At 46.0% G+C, this 17,668-nt stretch overlaps 1 protein-coding gene across 4 annotated transcripts in view; it reads left to right on the top strand.

Annotated features, from left to right (window-relative positions):
- Positions 1-17,668, top strand: part of EML6 (EMAP like 6) — a 295,572-nt gene that overhangs the window by 72,011 nt on the left and 205,893 nt on the right. For all 4 annotated transcript variants that reach the window (XR_013276589.1, XM_077485543.1, XM_077485540.1 and 1 more), the window contains exons 6-7: positions 3,856-3,991; positions 14,748-14,949. Coding sequence is in view for 3 of the 4 variants with exons in the window: in XM_077485543.1 (XP_077341669.1) it covers positions 3,856-3,991; positions 14,748-14,949 (338 nt within the window). In the remaining variant the exon portion in view is untranslated. The remainder of the gene's footprint in view (positions 1-3,855; positions 3,992-14,747; positions 14,950-17,668) is intronic.

Here is a 17,668-nt window from a genome sequence, read left to right as displayed (position 1 = left end):
TATTGGGACGTACATCGGCGTGCAGCGGTCCGGAAGTGGTTAAAAAAATGGATTGGACAAAATTATTGCTACCCTCAAGTTAATATTTGGTAGCACACCCCTTGGAAAAAATAACTGAAATCAATGGCTTTCTGTAACCATCAATGAGTTTCTTACTCTACTGGAATTTTGGACCGCTCTTCTTTCACCAACTGCTCCAGCTCCCTCAGATTTTGAAGGGTTCCTTTTCCCAACTGCTGTTCTGGGATCTCTACACAGGTTCTCTATGGGAATTAGATCTGGACTCATTGCTGGGCAGTTCAGTACTCTCCAGCACTTTGAAACAATTTCTGGGTGCTTTTTGTGCTTTGGGTCATTGTCCTACTGTAAGAACCATGACCTCTGATGGAGACCCAACTTTCTGACACCGGGCCCTACGTTTTACCCCAGAATTCTTTGGTAGTCTTCTGATTTCATAATGCCATGCACTCGGTCAAGACATCCAGTGCCTGAAGCAGCAAAGTAACCCCAAAACATCAGTGAACCTCCACCATGTTTGACTGTAGGAACTGGATTATTTTCTTTAGCCACTTCAGCCCTGGAAGGATTTGCCTCCTTAATAACCAGGCCATTTTATGCGATACGGCACTGCATCGCTTTGACAATTGCGCGGTCGTGCGGCACTGTACCCAAACAAAATTGACGTCCTTTTTTTCCCACAAATAGAGCTTTCTTTTGGTGGTATTCCATCATAGGTCATGGTTCTTACAGTAGGACAATGACCCAAAGCACACCTCAAAAAACACCAAGAAATGGTTTAAAGCAAAGTGCTGGAGAGTACTGAACTTTAAAATGATTTGAACTATTAGATTGTAATGTAAGTGGTCCCCTTTAAGCTGTTGGCTTGTCCTTAAAGCGGAGGTCCACCCTAAAGTGGACCTCCGCTCATCGGAACCCTCCCCCCCTCCGGCGCCACAATTGGCACCTTTCAGGGGGGAGGGGGGTGCAGATACTTGTACAGTACAGGTATTCTGCACCCACTTCCGGGATAGCTCTCTGCGGAAAGGGGCGTAGATTACGCCCCTTTCCGCAAGTGCCCGCCCCTTTCCGCAAGTGCCCTGCTGCCTGCTGGGAAACACACAGATCCCAGAGGCAGCGGGGACCGTCCTTATTGCGCAGCGCGATTCGCGCATGCGCAGTAGGGAACCGGGAAATGAAGCCGAAAGGCTCCATTTCCTGATTCCCATACCCAAGATGGCGGCAGCAGCACCCGACAGATGATCTAGAGATCGGCTTCGGGTGCCGACATCGCGGGCGCGCTGGACAGGTAAGTGTCACTATTTTAAAAGTCAGCAGCTGCAGTATTTGTAGCTGCTGGCTTTAAAAAAAAAAAAAAAAAAAACGCGGAGTCCCGGCGGACTCCCGCTTTAAAGTGTTTTTCCACATTTGAAGCCAAATGGGAATAACACCAACTTTATAATTGTTACATATAGCATACATAGCATAACCAAAAAAAATCCCTAACAATTGCAGCTTACATTTTTTGGATTGTCTATTCTGGACCGACCCCCCCCCCCCCCCCAGCGAGGAAAAATCCTATTTTATTCTCTTGGGTGATGGGCCACCATAATGCTCCACTCTACTGTGCAGGAAGATCTTCATTATAAGTTGTAACTGGATTTGTATATTGTCTGTCCTAATGAAAGGCTAAAGGTATAGAGACTGGGCTTCTTGCATTGTATGTTAGAGGACAGACTTGGGACAGACTCACTCCAATATTGTTAAAAAAAAAAAAACTCAGTCAGCAATGGCACCTCCTTCTAGAAACCTCTAAAAAGTAAGAAAAATATGTTAAAAAAAAAAATTCAGGTATGCTGTGCGAATGAGAACACATAGTCATATAGTGGGGTTTTCTCACATTTGACTGCAAAATTAGCAATACGCTTTAACAACCTCAGTATCGGGCATGTTCTGTGACCGTTGTGTCCGTCGGACTCAGCTGATCACAGATCAAAGTGAAAGGCCCACCACAGCGGTGTCCAATAACGTGCTGTTACTGTGTGAGGAAAGGAGTGGCGATAACCAGACAATAAAAGGCTGACAGGGCACATTTACATTGATCTGATTATCAGTGCCCCCTCATCAGTGCCCCTCAGTTCTGCCTCAGTGCCCATTAATGCACATCTGTGTCCATTAGTGTACATTCGTGCTCATCTGTGCCCATTAGTGTACATTCATGCTCATCAGTGCCCATTAGGGCACATCAGGGCAGCCTCATCAGCCCACATCAATGAAGAAGAAGAAAAATTACTTATTTGCAAAATTATATAACAGAAACTAAGAAAAACATGTTTTGTCTTTTTTGTTTGTTTTTTTTCAAAATTGTCGGCCTTAGTTTGTTTAGCAAAAAATTTAAAAACCCAGCAGTGATTAAATAACACCAAAAGAAAGTTCTATCTGTGATGATGGAGTGATAAAATGATAAAAAATTCATATGGGTACAGTGTAGCATGACAGCGTAATTGTCATTCAAAGTGTGACAGCGCTCAAAGTGAAAGGGCATGAAGGGGGTGGAAGCGGCTGGTATTGAAGTGGTTAAATCTGACTTCCAGCTGTCCCTTCAGTCTTGCACAGTTGTACAGGCTTCTCTCCTGGACTGAAATTGCTTGCCCTGGTTTCACTGCACACTGTGAGATTTTTGCAATGTGCATTAGAAGCTGCAGCATATCATATTGAGCCTACCTCATTTCCTGGCTGGAGGACATCCAGTCAGTATCATCTATCTCTTTGCTTTCCAACCTGACTGTCCCTATCCCACCACTTTCATTAACTGAATTTAATTTCCTAATAAATCAGTGAGTCTCAGCATCACATGTGGGTGTTACCTACAGGAGCCGGTGAAATGTCCCCCCCCATCAGATAGTGTCTGCCCTGTACTGCGCAGGCGCATCGCTTGTACAGTACGGGGGACAAGGAGACGCCGAAAGTCTCTGAAGATGAACGGCGCCTGCGCACTTAATATTCCTGGAGGCCAGGTTCAAGCTCCACCATGCGAGTGGACATACGGTAGATGATGTAAAACAGAACTTAGTAACAGGGCCCCTCGCTTCGCTCGCCACGCTTCAGGCACGGCCTCACTTCACTCGCCACGCCTCGGGCACGGCCTCACTTCGCTCTGCAAATTTTTATTCTAACTCTATGTCCACTTGGATGGTGGGGGCGCCGTTCATCTTCAGAGACCTTCGGCATCTCATTGTCCTCTGTACTGTGCAAGCACAGTACCGGGCAGACGCTATCCGACGGGGGACAGTATTCGACAAGACACCAGCTTGCAAATGCTGTCTGCCTAGGAATGCCCACTCCTCCAGACTGACACCCACCTATAAATGTATTTTGATATTTGCATAAGTCCTCTCGAGCCAGCCCACTGCTTGCATCAGGGCTGAAGGCTCTGGAAAGGAGTACTGAGGCCGGATGCTGTGATGTTTTCAGGAAGCTATGTACAGCACCCTGCCATCCCCTCCCACCAACCGTGATCTGCCTGCATGGCATAGAGATGCACAGAGACTCAGTGATGACCACACTGGGTGTAAAATAAGGTATGTAATGAAAATGGAAATGTTATTAGCATGTTGATGAGTAGAGAGTGAGGAACCAGGGAAGGCAAAATATAGACAGATTAGGCTTCAATTTTAAAATATTACCTGAAATTCTGTAGCATGTTTAAGAAGACACAATGAACATTTCTCATCATGTGTGGAGATCTTCCAAATTATAGTGTATGTCACTGCTAACAAGTATATACTGTGCACTGTGTTTAATTTTCCTTTCATGTCATTGCATTAATTGCTATTCACAACATTTCTTTTCTCTAAGGCTGGTATATTTAGTATGTACGCCTGTGAAGAAGGGTTTTCTACTGGAGGAAGAGATGGATGTATCCGTTTGTGGGATAATGACTTCAAGCCAATTACAAAAATTGATCTCCGAGAGAGTGAGCAGGGCTATAAAGGTAGATTGTTTTCTCTCTTATGTAAGAGGCCAATTCACAACAATAAAATGCAGATATAATAATTCTAATACATTAATTTCCAATATGCATGTTTTTAGCGATGGTGACTTTGTTGTAAGTTAAAAAGCTGCACATTTATTCAGTTTCTATTGCGTTTTTCATTAATGAAAGAATTAAGGTCTATGTTTGTGGCTTGTACTCTCATCCTATCATCTAGAACAGCTGTCCCCAACCTCTTTGGCACCAGGGGCCACCAATTTTCTGTAAAGCGGGAACTGTGATATAAAGGGGACTGCACTGTAACGATTACAGTGCCCCTTTACAGTGCTGTCCCCTTTATATTACAGTGCCCCTTTACAGTGCTGTCCCTTTTATATTACAGTGCCCCTTTACAGTGCTGTCCCTTTTATATTACAGTGCCCCTTTACAGTGCTGTCCCCTTTATATTACAGTGCCCCTTTACAGTGCTGTCCCCTTTATATTACATTGCCCCTTCACAGTGCTGTCCCCTTTATATTATAGTGCCCCTTTACAGTGCTGTCCCCTTTATATTACAGTGCCCCTTTACAGTGCTGTCCCTTTTATATTACAGTGCCCCTTCACAGTGCTGTCCCCTTTATATTATAGTGCCCCTTTACAGTGCTGTCCCCTTTATATTACAGTGCCCCTTTACAGTGCTGTCCCTTTTATATTACAGTGCCCCTTCACAGTGCTGTCCCCTTTATATTATAGTGCCCCTTTACAGTGCCATCCCCTTTATATTACAGTGCCCCTTTACAGTGCTGTCCCCTTTATATTACAGTGCCCCTTTACAGTGCCATCCCCTTTATATTACAGTGCCCCTTCACAGTGCTGTCCCCTTTATATTATAGTGCCCCTTTACAGTGCCATCCCCTTTATATTACAGTGCCCCTTTACAGTGCTGTCCCCTTTATATTACAGTGCCCCTGCAGTCTGCCCCCCCCCCCTCTTTAACAAGACACTTCCCCATTCCAATCTCTGCCTCCCCTGTATAGGACTCCTACCTATGGCAGGGCAGAGGTTGTTATCAGTCCGTGTGTCCTCTCCCAGCTCGGGATGGGAGAAGCTCTCCACTTCAATATGCAGCTTTTCCCACCCCCACCTGCCCTGCTGATAGAATTACATAGTCGGCTGAGCTGGCGGGGCAGCCGGGAGAGGAAACACAGGCATGGGTGCGCAGCAGGAGGTGAGCGGTGACCACGGTGAGAGTTCCAGGGCACTAGCTGTTGGGGGCTGGTTAAACCCTGTGGTTAAGCCTTCACCCAGCTGCTATCCCCTTTAGCTGCAGAGGCCAGAGATGTACACATGCCGTATGGCAGGAATTATACCCCCCTGGCACGTTTGGTGGGCATTACCACCACTGTAATCTTATGAGCAGGGCAGGGGGCGGGAGGAGCTCTCCACTCCAAGCTGTAGCTTTCCGCACCCCCTGCCCTGCTGAGAGAATTAGATAGTGGGCTGGGCTGGCAGGGGAGGCGGGGCAACCAGGAGAGGACACACAGACATGACTGCGCAGCAGGAGGTGAGCGGTGACCACGGTCTGTGATAGCCGTGTGCAGACCACAGTGGCCGCTCACCTCCTGCTGTGCAGCCCGGTCATCAACAGGACCGGTACTGGTCTGCGGCCCAGGGGTTGGGAACCCCTGATTTAAAACACTATAAAGAGATTTATTTTTTAGTGCAATTTTGATTGTATTTTTTATTGCAAAATGTTAGTCCTCCATAAAAGAGAGAATGAACAATATCCGGCAGTGAGAGTTCCAGGGCACTAGCAGTTGAGGGCTGGTTAAACCCTGTGGTTGAGCCTTCACGCTATGCCCTTTAGCTGCAGAGGCCAGAGATGTACACATGCCATGTGGCAGGAATTATACCCCCTCGTACGTGTGGTGGGCATTACCACCACTGCTTTGCAATCACCCTGCTACCAGATACAATGCAATGTGTGTATTTTTCTTTATCTTTTTTTCCTGTTTTTATTGCGATATGCACCGTAAGTATTGTAAATAAGAGTTATGTGGAAGCTCCTGTGAGAGTGGAATATAGATGAAGTACAAAGTATATGTTCTAAGTCTAACATATAATTTTATGGAAAAATAATAAAGCGATTAAAAAAAAAAAGATACAATGCACACCGTTGCAGTGCCCTACTGAAGAGTTCAGGAGGTTAAAGCAGTTGATGGGGAGGCAAAATATTGTCCAATTTTCTTCCAAACGCAGATCACTATTCAGAGACGTGCACATCCCAGTGATGCTGGGGGCAGGCAGGGCATTAAAAAATTGCAAGGGCCGAAGAGTAATGCCGCGTACACACAACAGGACTTAAGTCCGGCAGACTTTCGACGGAGTTCTGACAGAGTTCTGACAAACTTTCCGAATGAACGGACTTGGCCACATACAATCACACCAAAGTCCGACGGATTCGAATGTGATGACGTATGACTGGACTAGAATAAGGAAGTTCATAGCCAGTAGCCAATAGCTGCCCTAGCGTCAGTTTTAGTCCGTCAGACTAGCACACACACGAGCGGATTTCTGGGTCCGGCAGAGTTCTGGCGGAAAAATTTGAAGCATGTTCCATTTCTAAAGTCTGTCAGACTTTTGTGAATCAAAAGTCCGTTGCAGCCCACACACGATCAAATAGTCTGCCGGAATTGTTCCGTCTGACCTTTGATGTTGAAAAGTCCGCTCGTGTGTACGCGGCATAACACAGACAGTGTAAGTGGACTGCGTGGACGCAGATGCATACAACACCTATGCATCCCGAGCAAGCAAAACACAGCCCTCTCATGCGTGTAAGCTTAAAGTTGAATTCACGGCTTGAACTAACTAGGCTTGAAGAGGATCTTCTCAGTCGCCCCCCCCCCCAAAAAAAAAGTTAAAAGTCAGCAGCTAAAAACCCTGTAGCTGCTTACTTTGAATAAAAGGTCACTTACTTGTCCAGGGCTCCAGCGCCATCCTCACCCAGAATGGTTCTTCGTGGTCTTCAGGTCCCGGGTGCCAGCATGTTTACTGAGGGAAGCTGGCTTTGACTCCTTACGGCTTCCCGCTGTGTATGCACGAGCTGTGCTGCACTTTGTAAATGGTCCTGCAGCCTTCTGGGACCTGCTAGGTGTCCCAGAAGTCTGCGGGTGGGGGGGGGGGGGCGGATTCTAAACTTCAAAACCAGGTTCTTACTCCCTAAAAAAAAGTGGTAGAGGCGGCGGGAATGCAGAACCTCCTCTTTTGGGTGAGGTTCTGCTTTAAAACTGCTCCCATCCCTTTCTAACTCCTACACAAACAACTCTAGTCATGCCCATAAAGGGAAAAATAAGCTCCACGATAGGATTTTCCGATGGAAAATGTGTGATAGGACCTTGTTGTCGGAAATTCCGACCGTGTGTAGGCTCCATCACACATTTTCCATAGGAATTTCCATAAAAATTCCACAAAATTTGAGATCTGGTTCTAAAATTTTCCCGACAACAAAATCCGTTGTCAGAAATTCCGATCGTGTGTACACAATTCCAACGCACAAAGTGCCATGCATGCTCAGAATCAAGCAGAAGAGCAGCACTGGCTATTGAACTTCAATTTTCTCGGCTCGGCATACGTGTTGTACGTCACCGCATTCTTGACGTTCAGAATTTCCAACCAACTTTGTGTATGCAAGACAAGTTTGAGCCAACATCCGTCGGAAAAAATCCCATAGATTTTGTTGTCGGAAAATCCTATCGTGTGTACAGGGCATTAGGCTCTTGCCAGCGAACAGCAGCGTTAACTTTTCCTGTCACCTCTAAAATAAAGTCACGCTCCAGAGGCATAACTACACCCTTTAGGGCCTCGGTGCAAAAAAGCATGAAGGGCCCCCAACCCGAGCCCCGGGGCCTTTTATTTCCTTATTATGGTCTGCAGCGGGCCCCCTTCCTGCCCTTACTTTAGAATCCTCCTCACATCAGAGTTCCCAATATTCCCAGAGTCATAGTGTATTCACTCTGATGTTAAGGAGAATTCTGCGGACCCTGATGTAAAGGGGTATGTTGTGGACTCTGCTGTAAAGGGGAACTCTGGTATAAGAGGTTCTCTGGTCACCAGAGACCCACCTTACATCAGAATTTGCAGATTTCACACAGAGTTCTCCTTGCACTGTAATTCTGCTAAATCCCATGCAAAGTGGAACTCTGCAAACTCTGCAAGGGGGGCTCTGGTGACCAGAGAACTTCTTACACCAGAGTTCCCCTTTACACCATTGTCCACAACATTCCCCCTTACATCAGTGTCCGTAGAGTTCTCCTTAACATCAGAGTGAATACACTATGACTCTGGGAATATTGGGAACTCTGATGTAAGGGGGATTCTAATGTAAGGGTTCCCAGAGCATGCCGAGTGAATACACAAAGGTAAAGGGGTTCACTGATGTAAGAGGGGTGTAAGGACATGGATATAGGGAGGAACATATCAGTGCCCCGCCCTTACCTTAGGGTCCCCAGTCACCCCTTACACCTGTGACCCCCCCAATAGTGTGACTGACTGTGTCACACACTAACCTGTAATTGTTTGCAGGGTTTGGTACTCCTCTCCCCTGTGCCCACTCCTTGCAGAAGCTTTCAAATTTGCTGGCAAGGCGCCAATCACCATGATGTCACTGTGCACTAGACAAGCGGTTCAAACAATCCCCCACTTTAGGGCAATCTCCACCCAAGCCAAATCCCTGCCGAGCCTGCTGCAAGGCCCACTTAAGTGAGACAGGGCTCTTAACGCTGCCTGAGCACAGCACTGTTAAGGTCCCCTATTCTTAACAACTGGGGTAATGCATTAGGCAAATTAGTTGGCTGCGAGGCCCCTGGGAGCGTGAGGCCTTAGGCGACTGCCTAATTAAAGAGCCGCCTCTGCCCATACACTTACTGTGGGACATCCTATGTCAGTTGTCCCTTCTCTCCCCTGAATCCACTGCTGGAAGCCGGTTACATGACCAGACCAGAGCGCCCTGAGAATAAGTAAGTATATGCATCTTCTTACCACATGGTTGTTAGTATAGGTGTTACAAAGCAGTTTTAATATTAGATCTACCTTTGAATTCCACCTTATATACGCCCCTGTGAAATAGGCCTTACAGAAATAAAGTGGTTGTAAACCTCAGACATGAAATATGAACAAAGCATATCCCATAGTGTGTACTTGTCTCAATCCAGAGCACTACGTGACATTTCTGTCTGCTACTTCATTCCTCTGTTATCTGAGTCAGTTCTGACAAAAGTGACAAAGGTGACAGAGGGAGCTCCATCACACAGCCTGCGATTGACCGCCTCAGTTCTGTTCCTGTTTTCTGTGTGAAGGTGTGTCCGGTCCTTCCAATCCGCTCTCATTGAGCTCTGCAAAGTCTAACTTCAGCTCCCCACCCCCCCACCCTCTGCTTTTTGGAAGTTTAGACAAGCTGTATAAATTCTGCACTTTGAACAGATGTAGGGAAGAGACGACCTCAGATAAAAAGGTACAACTTGTAGGAGGATTTGTTTAATCTCTGTGTATTACCTAACACCAGTCACTTCACTGGGTATATATAAGGGTTTACAACCATTTTAACCCCTTCCTAACAATGGTGCCATGGTCAGATCACTGAGGTCACATTTTTTTCCTATTCTGGTGTTTGATGTGATCAATAACTGAAGCTCCTGACCTGAATCTGCACGATTTTATGCAGTGAGTTGCTGCTAGACGATTGGCTGAATAGAAGATGGCTTGAGTAAGCAGGTGCACATATGTTCCCAATGAATTGCTCGCTGGGTGTAAATACTAATGCAGTAGATGTTACTGTGACATCAGCTGTGGCTTTGAAAGGGTTAAAGCCAAAACCCATTCTTTATAATGAAGAACAAATCTCTCCTACTGTTTGTAATTTGCAAGCCCAGTCTTGCAATTATCTTGCATTTTACCATCTGTTAAGTGGTAGAGCAGGTGGCTGGTAAAAAATAACCCACCAAATTGTCTATCTGCCGGTTAAGCATCTATTTAAACGCCTTCCATCATTAAAACATTAGAGCCTACTTGTGTGGTCATGCTTGAGGCAAAGAAACGGTGCTTTGTTATATATATTCTATTTTTCATGTTTTTTCTTACACATGTCATCTTTGACAGAATATCTTTCACTTGAAAAAATGCTGCAAAAAACACGCTTTCTATTATTTATAATGTATATTCGCCGCTGCACCTGTAAGGCAACGAGCCGGTGAGGAAAATTCAATATTCTTTTGTTGAAATTAAATTTCCAGAGCAAGAAGCACATGAACCCCCCCTCTAGCTGTGCGACTATAATAGAAATAAATTGGATTCCACTATAAAAATCCAGTTTAGGGTTGAAGCACAATTTTAAAGAATCTGATATTATATTCTGAACTCGCTTACAAAATATTCTGTATGTTTTAAAAGGAAAAAGTAGAAAAGTAAAGCTACAGCTCACCCTAAGTGGAAAAGAAAAGTAAAGTTACAGCACAGGCTAAGTAGAAAAAAAAAAAATCTAAAGCTACTTCTCAGACTAAGTAGAAAAGTAAATAAAGCTACATCTCCTGCTAAGTAGAAAAGAAAATTAATGCAGCAGCACAGGCTGAGTAGAAAAGAAAAGCTACAGCTCAAGATAAGTAGAAAAAAATTAAGTGGTTGTTAAGCCACTTCTATAAAATTCTCCTATCCCCTCTGTAATATTACAATAAGTGCCCCTGTGCCTGTGTTATATAATAAATATCCTTATCTGTACTGCTAACACATCGACTCCCGGCGCTCAGGTGCCTCCTCTCTCCTGTGCCTGGCTGACAGTTCCGGTGGGTGGGGCCAGGCACTGCCGCTGACATCAGCTGGAGAGGAGAGAGAGAGCTGAGGAGTCACATGATCGCAGGGAGCCAATGTGTTAGCGGTACAGATAAGCATATTTATTATAAAACAGGGGCACTTATTGTAATATTACAGAGGGGATAGGAACATTAAATACTTAAAGCGGGAGTCCGCGTTTTTTTTTTTTTTAAAAGCCAGCAGCTACAAATACTGCAGCTGTTGACTTTTAAAATAGTGACACTTACCCGCCCAGCACGCCCGCGATGTCGGCACCCGAAGCCGATCTCTCGATCGTCTCTCGGGTGCTGCCGCCGCCATCTTGGGTATGGGAATCAGGAAGTGGAGCCTTTCGGCTTCATTTCCCGGTTCCCTACTGCGCATGCGCGAGTCGCGCTGCGCAATAAGGATGGACCCACTGCCTCTGGGATCTGTGTGTTTCCCAGCAGGCAGCGGGGGACTTTCGGAAAGGGGCATAATCTACGCCCCTTTCCGCAGAGAGCTATCCCGGAAGTGGGTGCAGATACCTGTACTGTACAGGTACCTGCACCCCCCTCCCCCCTGAAAGGTGCCAATTGTGGCGCCGGAGGGGGGGAGGAATCCAATGAGCGGAAGGTCCACTTTAGGGTGGACCTCCGCTTTAATATGAGAGCATTGGGAGCCGGGGGGAGGGGGGGACCTGACACGAGCAGAGAGGCAGGGAGGGGAGGAGGGAGGAGGACATGAGCAGAAAGGAGATAGCATGCTGCGGATGACAGAGGCACATAAACTGACCATGGTGTCAGGGTTCAGCAGCCGTGATACACCATGGTCAGTTTACAGGGGGGAGGGTATAGCCAGACAGGATTAGATAGGTATTTTTAGGTGTTACAGGGGTCCAAGTGACACATCACAAACACTGTGCTGTATAACGTGCTTTAAAGGAACAGGATCTGTTTTTTTTTTTTTTGTTTGTTTTTTTTGGGTTAAAAAAAAAAACGCTTTAAGCTACAGCAAAGAGTAATAGAAATAAAGTAAAGCTACAGGACAGGGTAAGTAGAAAAGAATCATAAAGCAGCTCAGGATAAAAAGAAAAGTAAAGCTACAGCACAGGCTACATAGTAAAGAAAAGTAAAGCTACAGCACAGGCTACATAGTAAAGAAAAGTAAAGCTGCAGCTCAGGCCAAGTAAAGGGCCTCATGCACACTGGATGTTTTTATAGCTGCTGTTTTTGGCTTCAGGCATTTTTTTTTTTCTGCAGCCAGTATATCCCCAGCATGTTATCCTATATGTCCATGCACACATAGGCTGTTATCAGCAGTTTTTGGCAGGGGCATTTTCTGGCTGGGAAAAACCCCAGAACTAGCAGGTTTTGAGAGGCGTTTTTCAGCTGTAAAAACGCTTGAACTCTGATAAAAGCTTAAAATCGCAGCTATTCTACGTTTGTCAGCGGTTTTGAGCCACAAGCTTCTGTGGTAGTATAGTTTATCTAAAAAAATCTAAACTCTGAAATACACTGTAAATCTTATTTAACAGCTAACTCTACTGGCGTTTTTATAACATCCAGTGTGCATGAGGCTGAAAAGAAAAGTAAAGCTACAGCACAGGCAGTTGTTCAATCCTAACTTGTAAAGAGCATCGGCAATCAATTAATAGGCTTCAGTAAGCATTTGCTAAGCATTTAAAAAAAGCCGAAACACGTGGGCAATGTTCTATCTTTGCTTGTAGATGGTCTATGGTTAAGCAGCATCAATGCAGCAAGCATTTTTAAAACTTCCAACATGCTTCCTACAGTTTTCATGAAGTCTTTAAAGGAGTTGTAAAGTCTCCAAGGTGAAAAACCTTCTGTGGTAGAGCTGCCCCCCAGAGTCCCCCTTTTATTTACCTGAACCCGATCTTCCCAGAGATGAGAACGAGCACAGAAGCTCCAGCCACTGTCTCAGGTCCTTATTGGATAGATTGATAACAGCGGAAGCCATTGGCTCCCACTGCTGTCAATCAAATCCAGTGATATGGGAGCCCATGGAATGCGGCTCTCTGTGGGGGCACGCGATGCGGAGGAGGAGCCAGGAGTGCCATCTGGGGATCCCAGAAGAGGATCTGGGCCACTCTGTGCAAAACCCTTGCATAGAGGAGGTAAGTATGACATGTTTGTTATTTAAAAAAAACAAAAACAAAACCTTTTTCAATCACTTAAAGCTCCCTTCAGCTCTCAGACTGGTGTACCGAGTAGGTTTCTCAATGAGAGAGCTGGTTGATACCTGGTAATGCCTGCTGAGGTCTGCAGATTGCTTGTTTTGAGGCCTCTTTCACACAAGTGACAGACTCTGCCGCCCTCTGAAATGCAGTCTGCTGTGGATTGCTTATCAGCCCGCATTTGACAGCCAGTTTACAGGAAGGCAGTCAGGTTTGATGGGAATCCCCTTTCCACAGCGCTATTGTGTTCTGCCGGCAGGGAGCCTTCTCTGTCGGCAGAACACAATGAATAGTGTTTCCGGCTACAGACGCCGGCACTAATCGTTGGGAAAAACCTGAGGCTTGTTGTACACAAGTCAATCGAAAGACCAGAGTACCCATACATGGATCGAAATTCAACCAGTCCCTGCTGAACCAGCTGAGTTTCGATCCATGTATCTATGCCAGCTTAACCTGGTGCCTGCAGCTTAGTATTGTTGCTGCTTTCAAAACATTTTAGGCAAGGCAAAGTTAGATTTTTCAATGCCCTGGAAGCTGTCCTGCAACCCATTTCCACCTGTCTTGATTTTGGGGAAGTTTGAGACGGACTTCCCACAGAGCCCTGACATTTTTTCAGTATGTTGTGGACGGGTCAAGATGCAGTTCCACTGTGACATAGATGAGAGTAAAGCAGGGGCCGACAAATTCCAGGTCGCCATGGCGACTAGAACTTGTGTCCTGGTACCTGGGCTTTTGTCAGCCCATTCACTGTTGCAGGGATGCACAATTCCTATCGCCAGGCAGGTCGTTTATTTTCTACATTTAGCCCCGCTGTGGGCAAACAGTAGGATTCACTTGTCAGGTGGAAGCATTCGGGCAGCCCAGTTGCTTCCACACGCGCCGCTAAAGTGCCCTCCCTGCTACCCCCATGTGCCCCCCTGCTATGTATTCTAAATTCCGCTCGCCCATCCAGGGGCCCGGGACTGCTATAGCGGGCACCCACCGCAGAGTAGGCGGGAAGGGCTCATCTGCTCACCTCCCCATCTTGTTTCTGACCCAGAAGTGACATGTATGATGTAATTTCTGGATCCCTGTTGACCGTTTTCCCGACCAGCATGGTGATCTGCACTGCATTACATTCAGTGGAGACACAGGGGAGACATTTAGGGTCTTTTAGACCCCGCATGTCGCATTATAGAGAACCTGTCACCAAAAAATCATAACATAGGGGACTTTTTGTCCCCTATGCGTTCAAAAAGAAAGTAGTAAAAAATTTTTGTTTTAATTGTAAAGAATTAAAGTCACACTCAAGCAACCCCCCCACCCACACACACACATATACACATGTACAAATGTAAATGCATACATTGGGGCGCCTACGCATGAAAACGTCAATTGCGATACACATGCTACACATTGCCTTGCATGTGCACAAACTAACTTTTTTAGCTGGCTCCTGGACTCAAAGCAAATTTGCCATGTCCTGGGGTAAATGGATGCTCCAGCAGAGAGGTGGTGGGAACATCAGAGATACAGTATGTGTGCCATTGTTATTCTAAATAGTTCTTGAACAGAATAAAGTAAGTCATGAAACATATGACCGTGAAGGTGTTTTTTGTATTATTGATTACATCATTAACATAAGCACAGATTACCTTGTAGCTGTTTTGCAGCTGCCTGTACGACTAGGCTATTTGTACTTGTCCTTGTCAGTGAAGAATTGGTACTTAGTATGTTGTTTGTTAACTGGTCTTCCTGTCCTATTTTTTTGCTCTTCCTCAGGCTTGTCCATCAGGAGTGTTTGCTGGAAAGGGGATAGAATTCTTGCTGGGACTCAGGATAGTGAAATCTTTGAAGTGATGGTGAGAGAACGGGACAAGCCCATGCTGATCATGCAGGGTCACTGTGAGGGGGAGCTCTGGGCCCTTGCCGTACACCCCAAGAAACCCTTAGCTGTTACTGGTAGCGATGATCGCTCTGTAAGGTATGTGAAAAACCTTTAAATATGAATTACATTTTTTGAGTAAAATACACCAGGGCTGTCTTAATGAGCGGGCACACCTGGGCACTTTCCCCAAAGCAGATGGTCCTTGAACCCAGGCTGCATGAAATTGGGGGCCCCATGATGGCACTGAGAGTGATGGATACACAGGGGAGGCAGGTTGGCGGCGGTGTGCCGTGCTGTGCAGAATGATACTTATTATTTCACAGCCAGCAGGGAGGGGCAGGGCCAGAGTGCCAGTGATGCTCTGACCTCGCCCTATACAGCTTGAATGCTCAGGACCCGGAGGCTGCGGGATAGGAGCTGGAGCGGGAGCTGCTGAGTCCACAGCACTGAGAGCGCGCCTGTGGAAGTAGCATTGTGGATTGTGTCATGGTGAGCCCAGCTGTCTAGTGCTGTTTGCACCAAAGGGTTTGAAATAACCAGAGGGATGCTCCCTCCTCCGCCCCTCCTTCTGCCTGCTTGATTGGTATAGGTGAGTCCAGTGCTGGAGGTGGGAAAAGTTTACATGCACTGTATCTCCACTGAAAAAGGGGGTAGTACATGGATGGAATAATGGTGCTGGGGGATATCAAGGAGGAATTGGGGAAAACAATGCCAAGGGGGGATCTGGGGTGTATAGGGGGTAGCAATGCTTGGGGTAGCTTGGGTGGCTATAGTGCTAGAGGTATCAGGGATGTAGAGAGGCCACAGTGTAGGGGGTATGATGGATGTAGTGGGGTCACAATGCATGGGGTATCTTATGGTATATGGTAACAGTGCTGGGGGGGGGGAAATCTGGGGTGTAGAGGGGTCACAGTGCTGGGGGATATCTGGGGTGTAGAGGGGTCAGAGTGCTGGGGGGATATCTGGGATGTAGAGGGGTCAGACTGCTGGGGGGATATCTGGGATGTACAGGGGTCAGACTGCTGGGGGGGATATCTGGGATGTAGAGGGGTCAGACTGCTGGGGGGGATATCTGGGATGTAGAGGGGTCAGAGTGCTGGGGAGGCATTAATCTAGCAGACAGCTTTGTTACGTTATGTATGTAGAATTTTTCCACTGTTTCTTTGCTGTACAGAATGATTGTTCATGTAGTTAATGCGGAGCTCCACCCAAAAGGGGAAGCTCCGCTTGTCTGCCTCCTACCTACTTTATGTCTGTTTACCTACGCTGTCTCCATTGTAGGGGCCCTAGAGCATTGCTTTGCCCAGGGGCCAATGATGCTATTAAGACGGCCCTGAAATACACATGTTGGTGAAAAGCAACACTGCGCTGGCATCCTGCTGGGGGCATTTTTTTTTTTTTACTTTTAGAGTGCCTGCTTGCTTCCTCTATACATTACTGCTGCCCCTTGGGGTTCTATGCAGAAACCAGTACAATATTACAGTATGTCAGTCAGGGGTCAGGCTTGGAGGCCAGTAGCTATAGGAGTAGAGAGGCCAACAGTGGCGGCTGGTGTTTTTTTTCTGAGGTGGTGACAAACAACATCCCCCACCAGTCGGCCAGAGGCAAGCATAACCCCCCCCCCACTTTCTGTGGGGTCACCCAACCCCCCCCCCCCCCAGGGGTCTTGCGGTCGGTCATCCAGCCCCACACTAGGTTTCAGATTGCATGGATTTATTAGGAAAGAGAGCGGAGGTTCAAGACAGACAAGACACAAAGCTTTCAAAACAGCTGGCGAGCTGAGGTTCCCTACCCCTGTCTTAGGGGGTGATGGCTAAAATTGGCACCCCAGATGGTTTGGAACTACATTTCCCATGATCCTCCACTACACTGCAGAGTGCATGAGCATCATGGGAAAGGTAGTTCCAAAACACCTGGGGTGCCAAGGTTCACCATCACTGTCTTGGCTCCGGTGGTTCAGCAAGAAGAGACATTACCAGACACAGCAGAGATTGCAGGTTCAGACCCGGGTCCTGACACAGAATGGGTAAGGGACTGAAATACTGGGGAACTGGGCAGGCACAATAGGATTACAAGCAGCACCCGAAGGATCCAGCTGTACAGATACAGAGCTAATACAGATTGTCATTTATCAGCTTATGACATGCTTGCTTTAAAGGACACACTTAGCTTTTCGGGTGTAACGTCCCCTTTGGATTGAATATATTTTCCTACCCAGCCAGCAAACAAAGTTCTAGTGTCCTTTTCACATCATTAGTGTGATTATATTTTTGGTGTGATTGAAGAAGCCTGTTGGAAGAAGCCTGTTGTTTCTATCAGACAGATAGTTGCAAAGCAAAATTGGCTGTGGTGCTGTTTGTTAAGCTAAGCCATAGTGCTCTGGGAACCCTTTGTCATATATTACATTTCTTTTTTGGTAACATAAAGATTGCATACAGTAAATAAAAAACATTGAAACAAACAGTTTAAAAGAATGTATAAAAAGTAAATAAATACGTGAAATTGTCCCAAAACCATGATGGTCCATATGCAATTTTTTCTTTTTTTTGGACTGTTAATTTTAGCCCATCTTCCACTGTATTATGTTGTTTCTATTAATGTAGTTTCTAATGATGTTTTTGATTTTTTTTCTGTTACAATGTAAAAAAATATATAAAAGAAATCGAAATTTCTAGTATATCAAGATATAAAAAACAAAATACTGTTTTTGAAAAGTTAAACGTGAACAGATTTCTATGGCAACCACAGTCTTCAATTTCCAGTTTTAAATGATTTAGCAAACCTTTAATCAGTTTAATATGAATTAATTACATGT

The sequence above is a fragment of the Lithobates pipiens genome, unplaced genomic scaffold, assembly GCF_037356315.1.
Source record: "Lithobates pipiens isolate NorthernLeopardFrog02 unplaced genomic scaffold, aLitPip1_a1.2 Scaffold_18, whole genome shotgun sequence".
In the NCBI taxonomy this organism is placed as follows: domain Eukaryota; kingdom Metazoa; phylum Chordata; class Amphibia; order Anura; family Ranidae; genus Lithobates; species Lithobates pipiens.
This window is presented reverse-complemented; position numbering and strand designations above follow the sequence as displayed.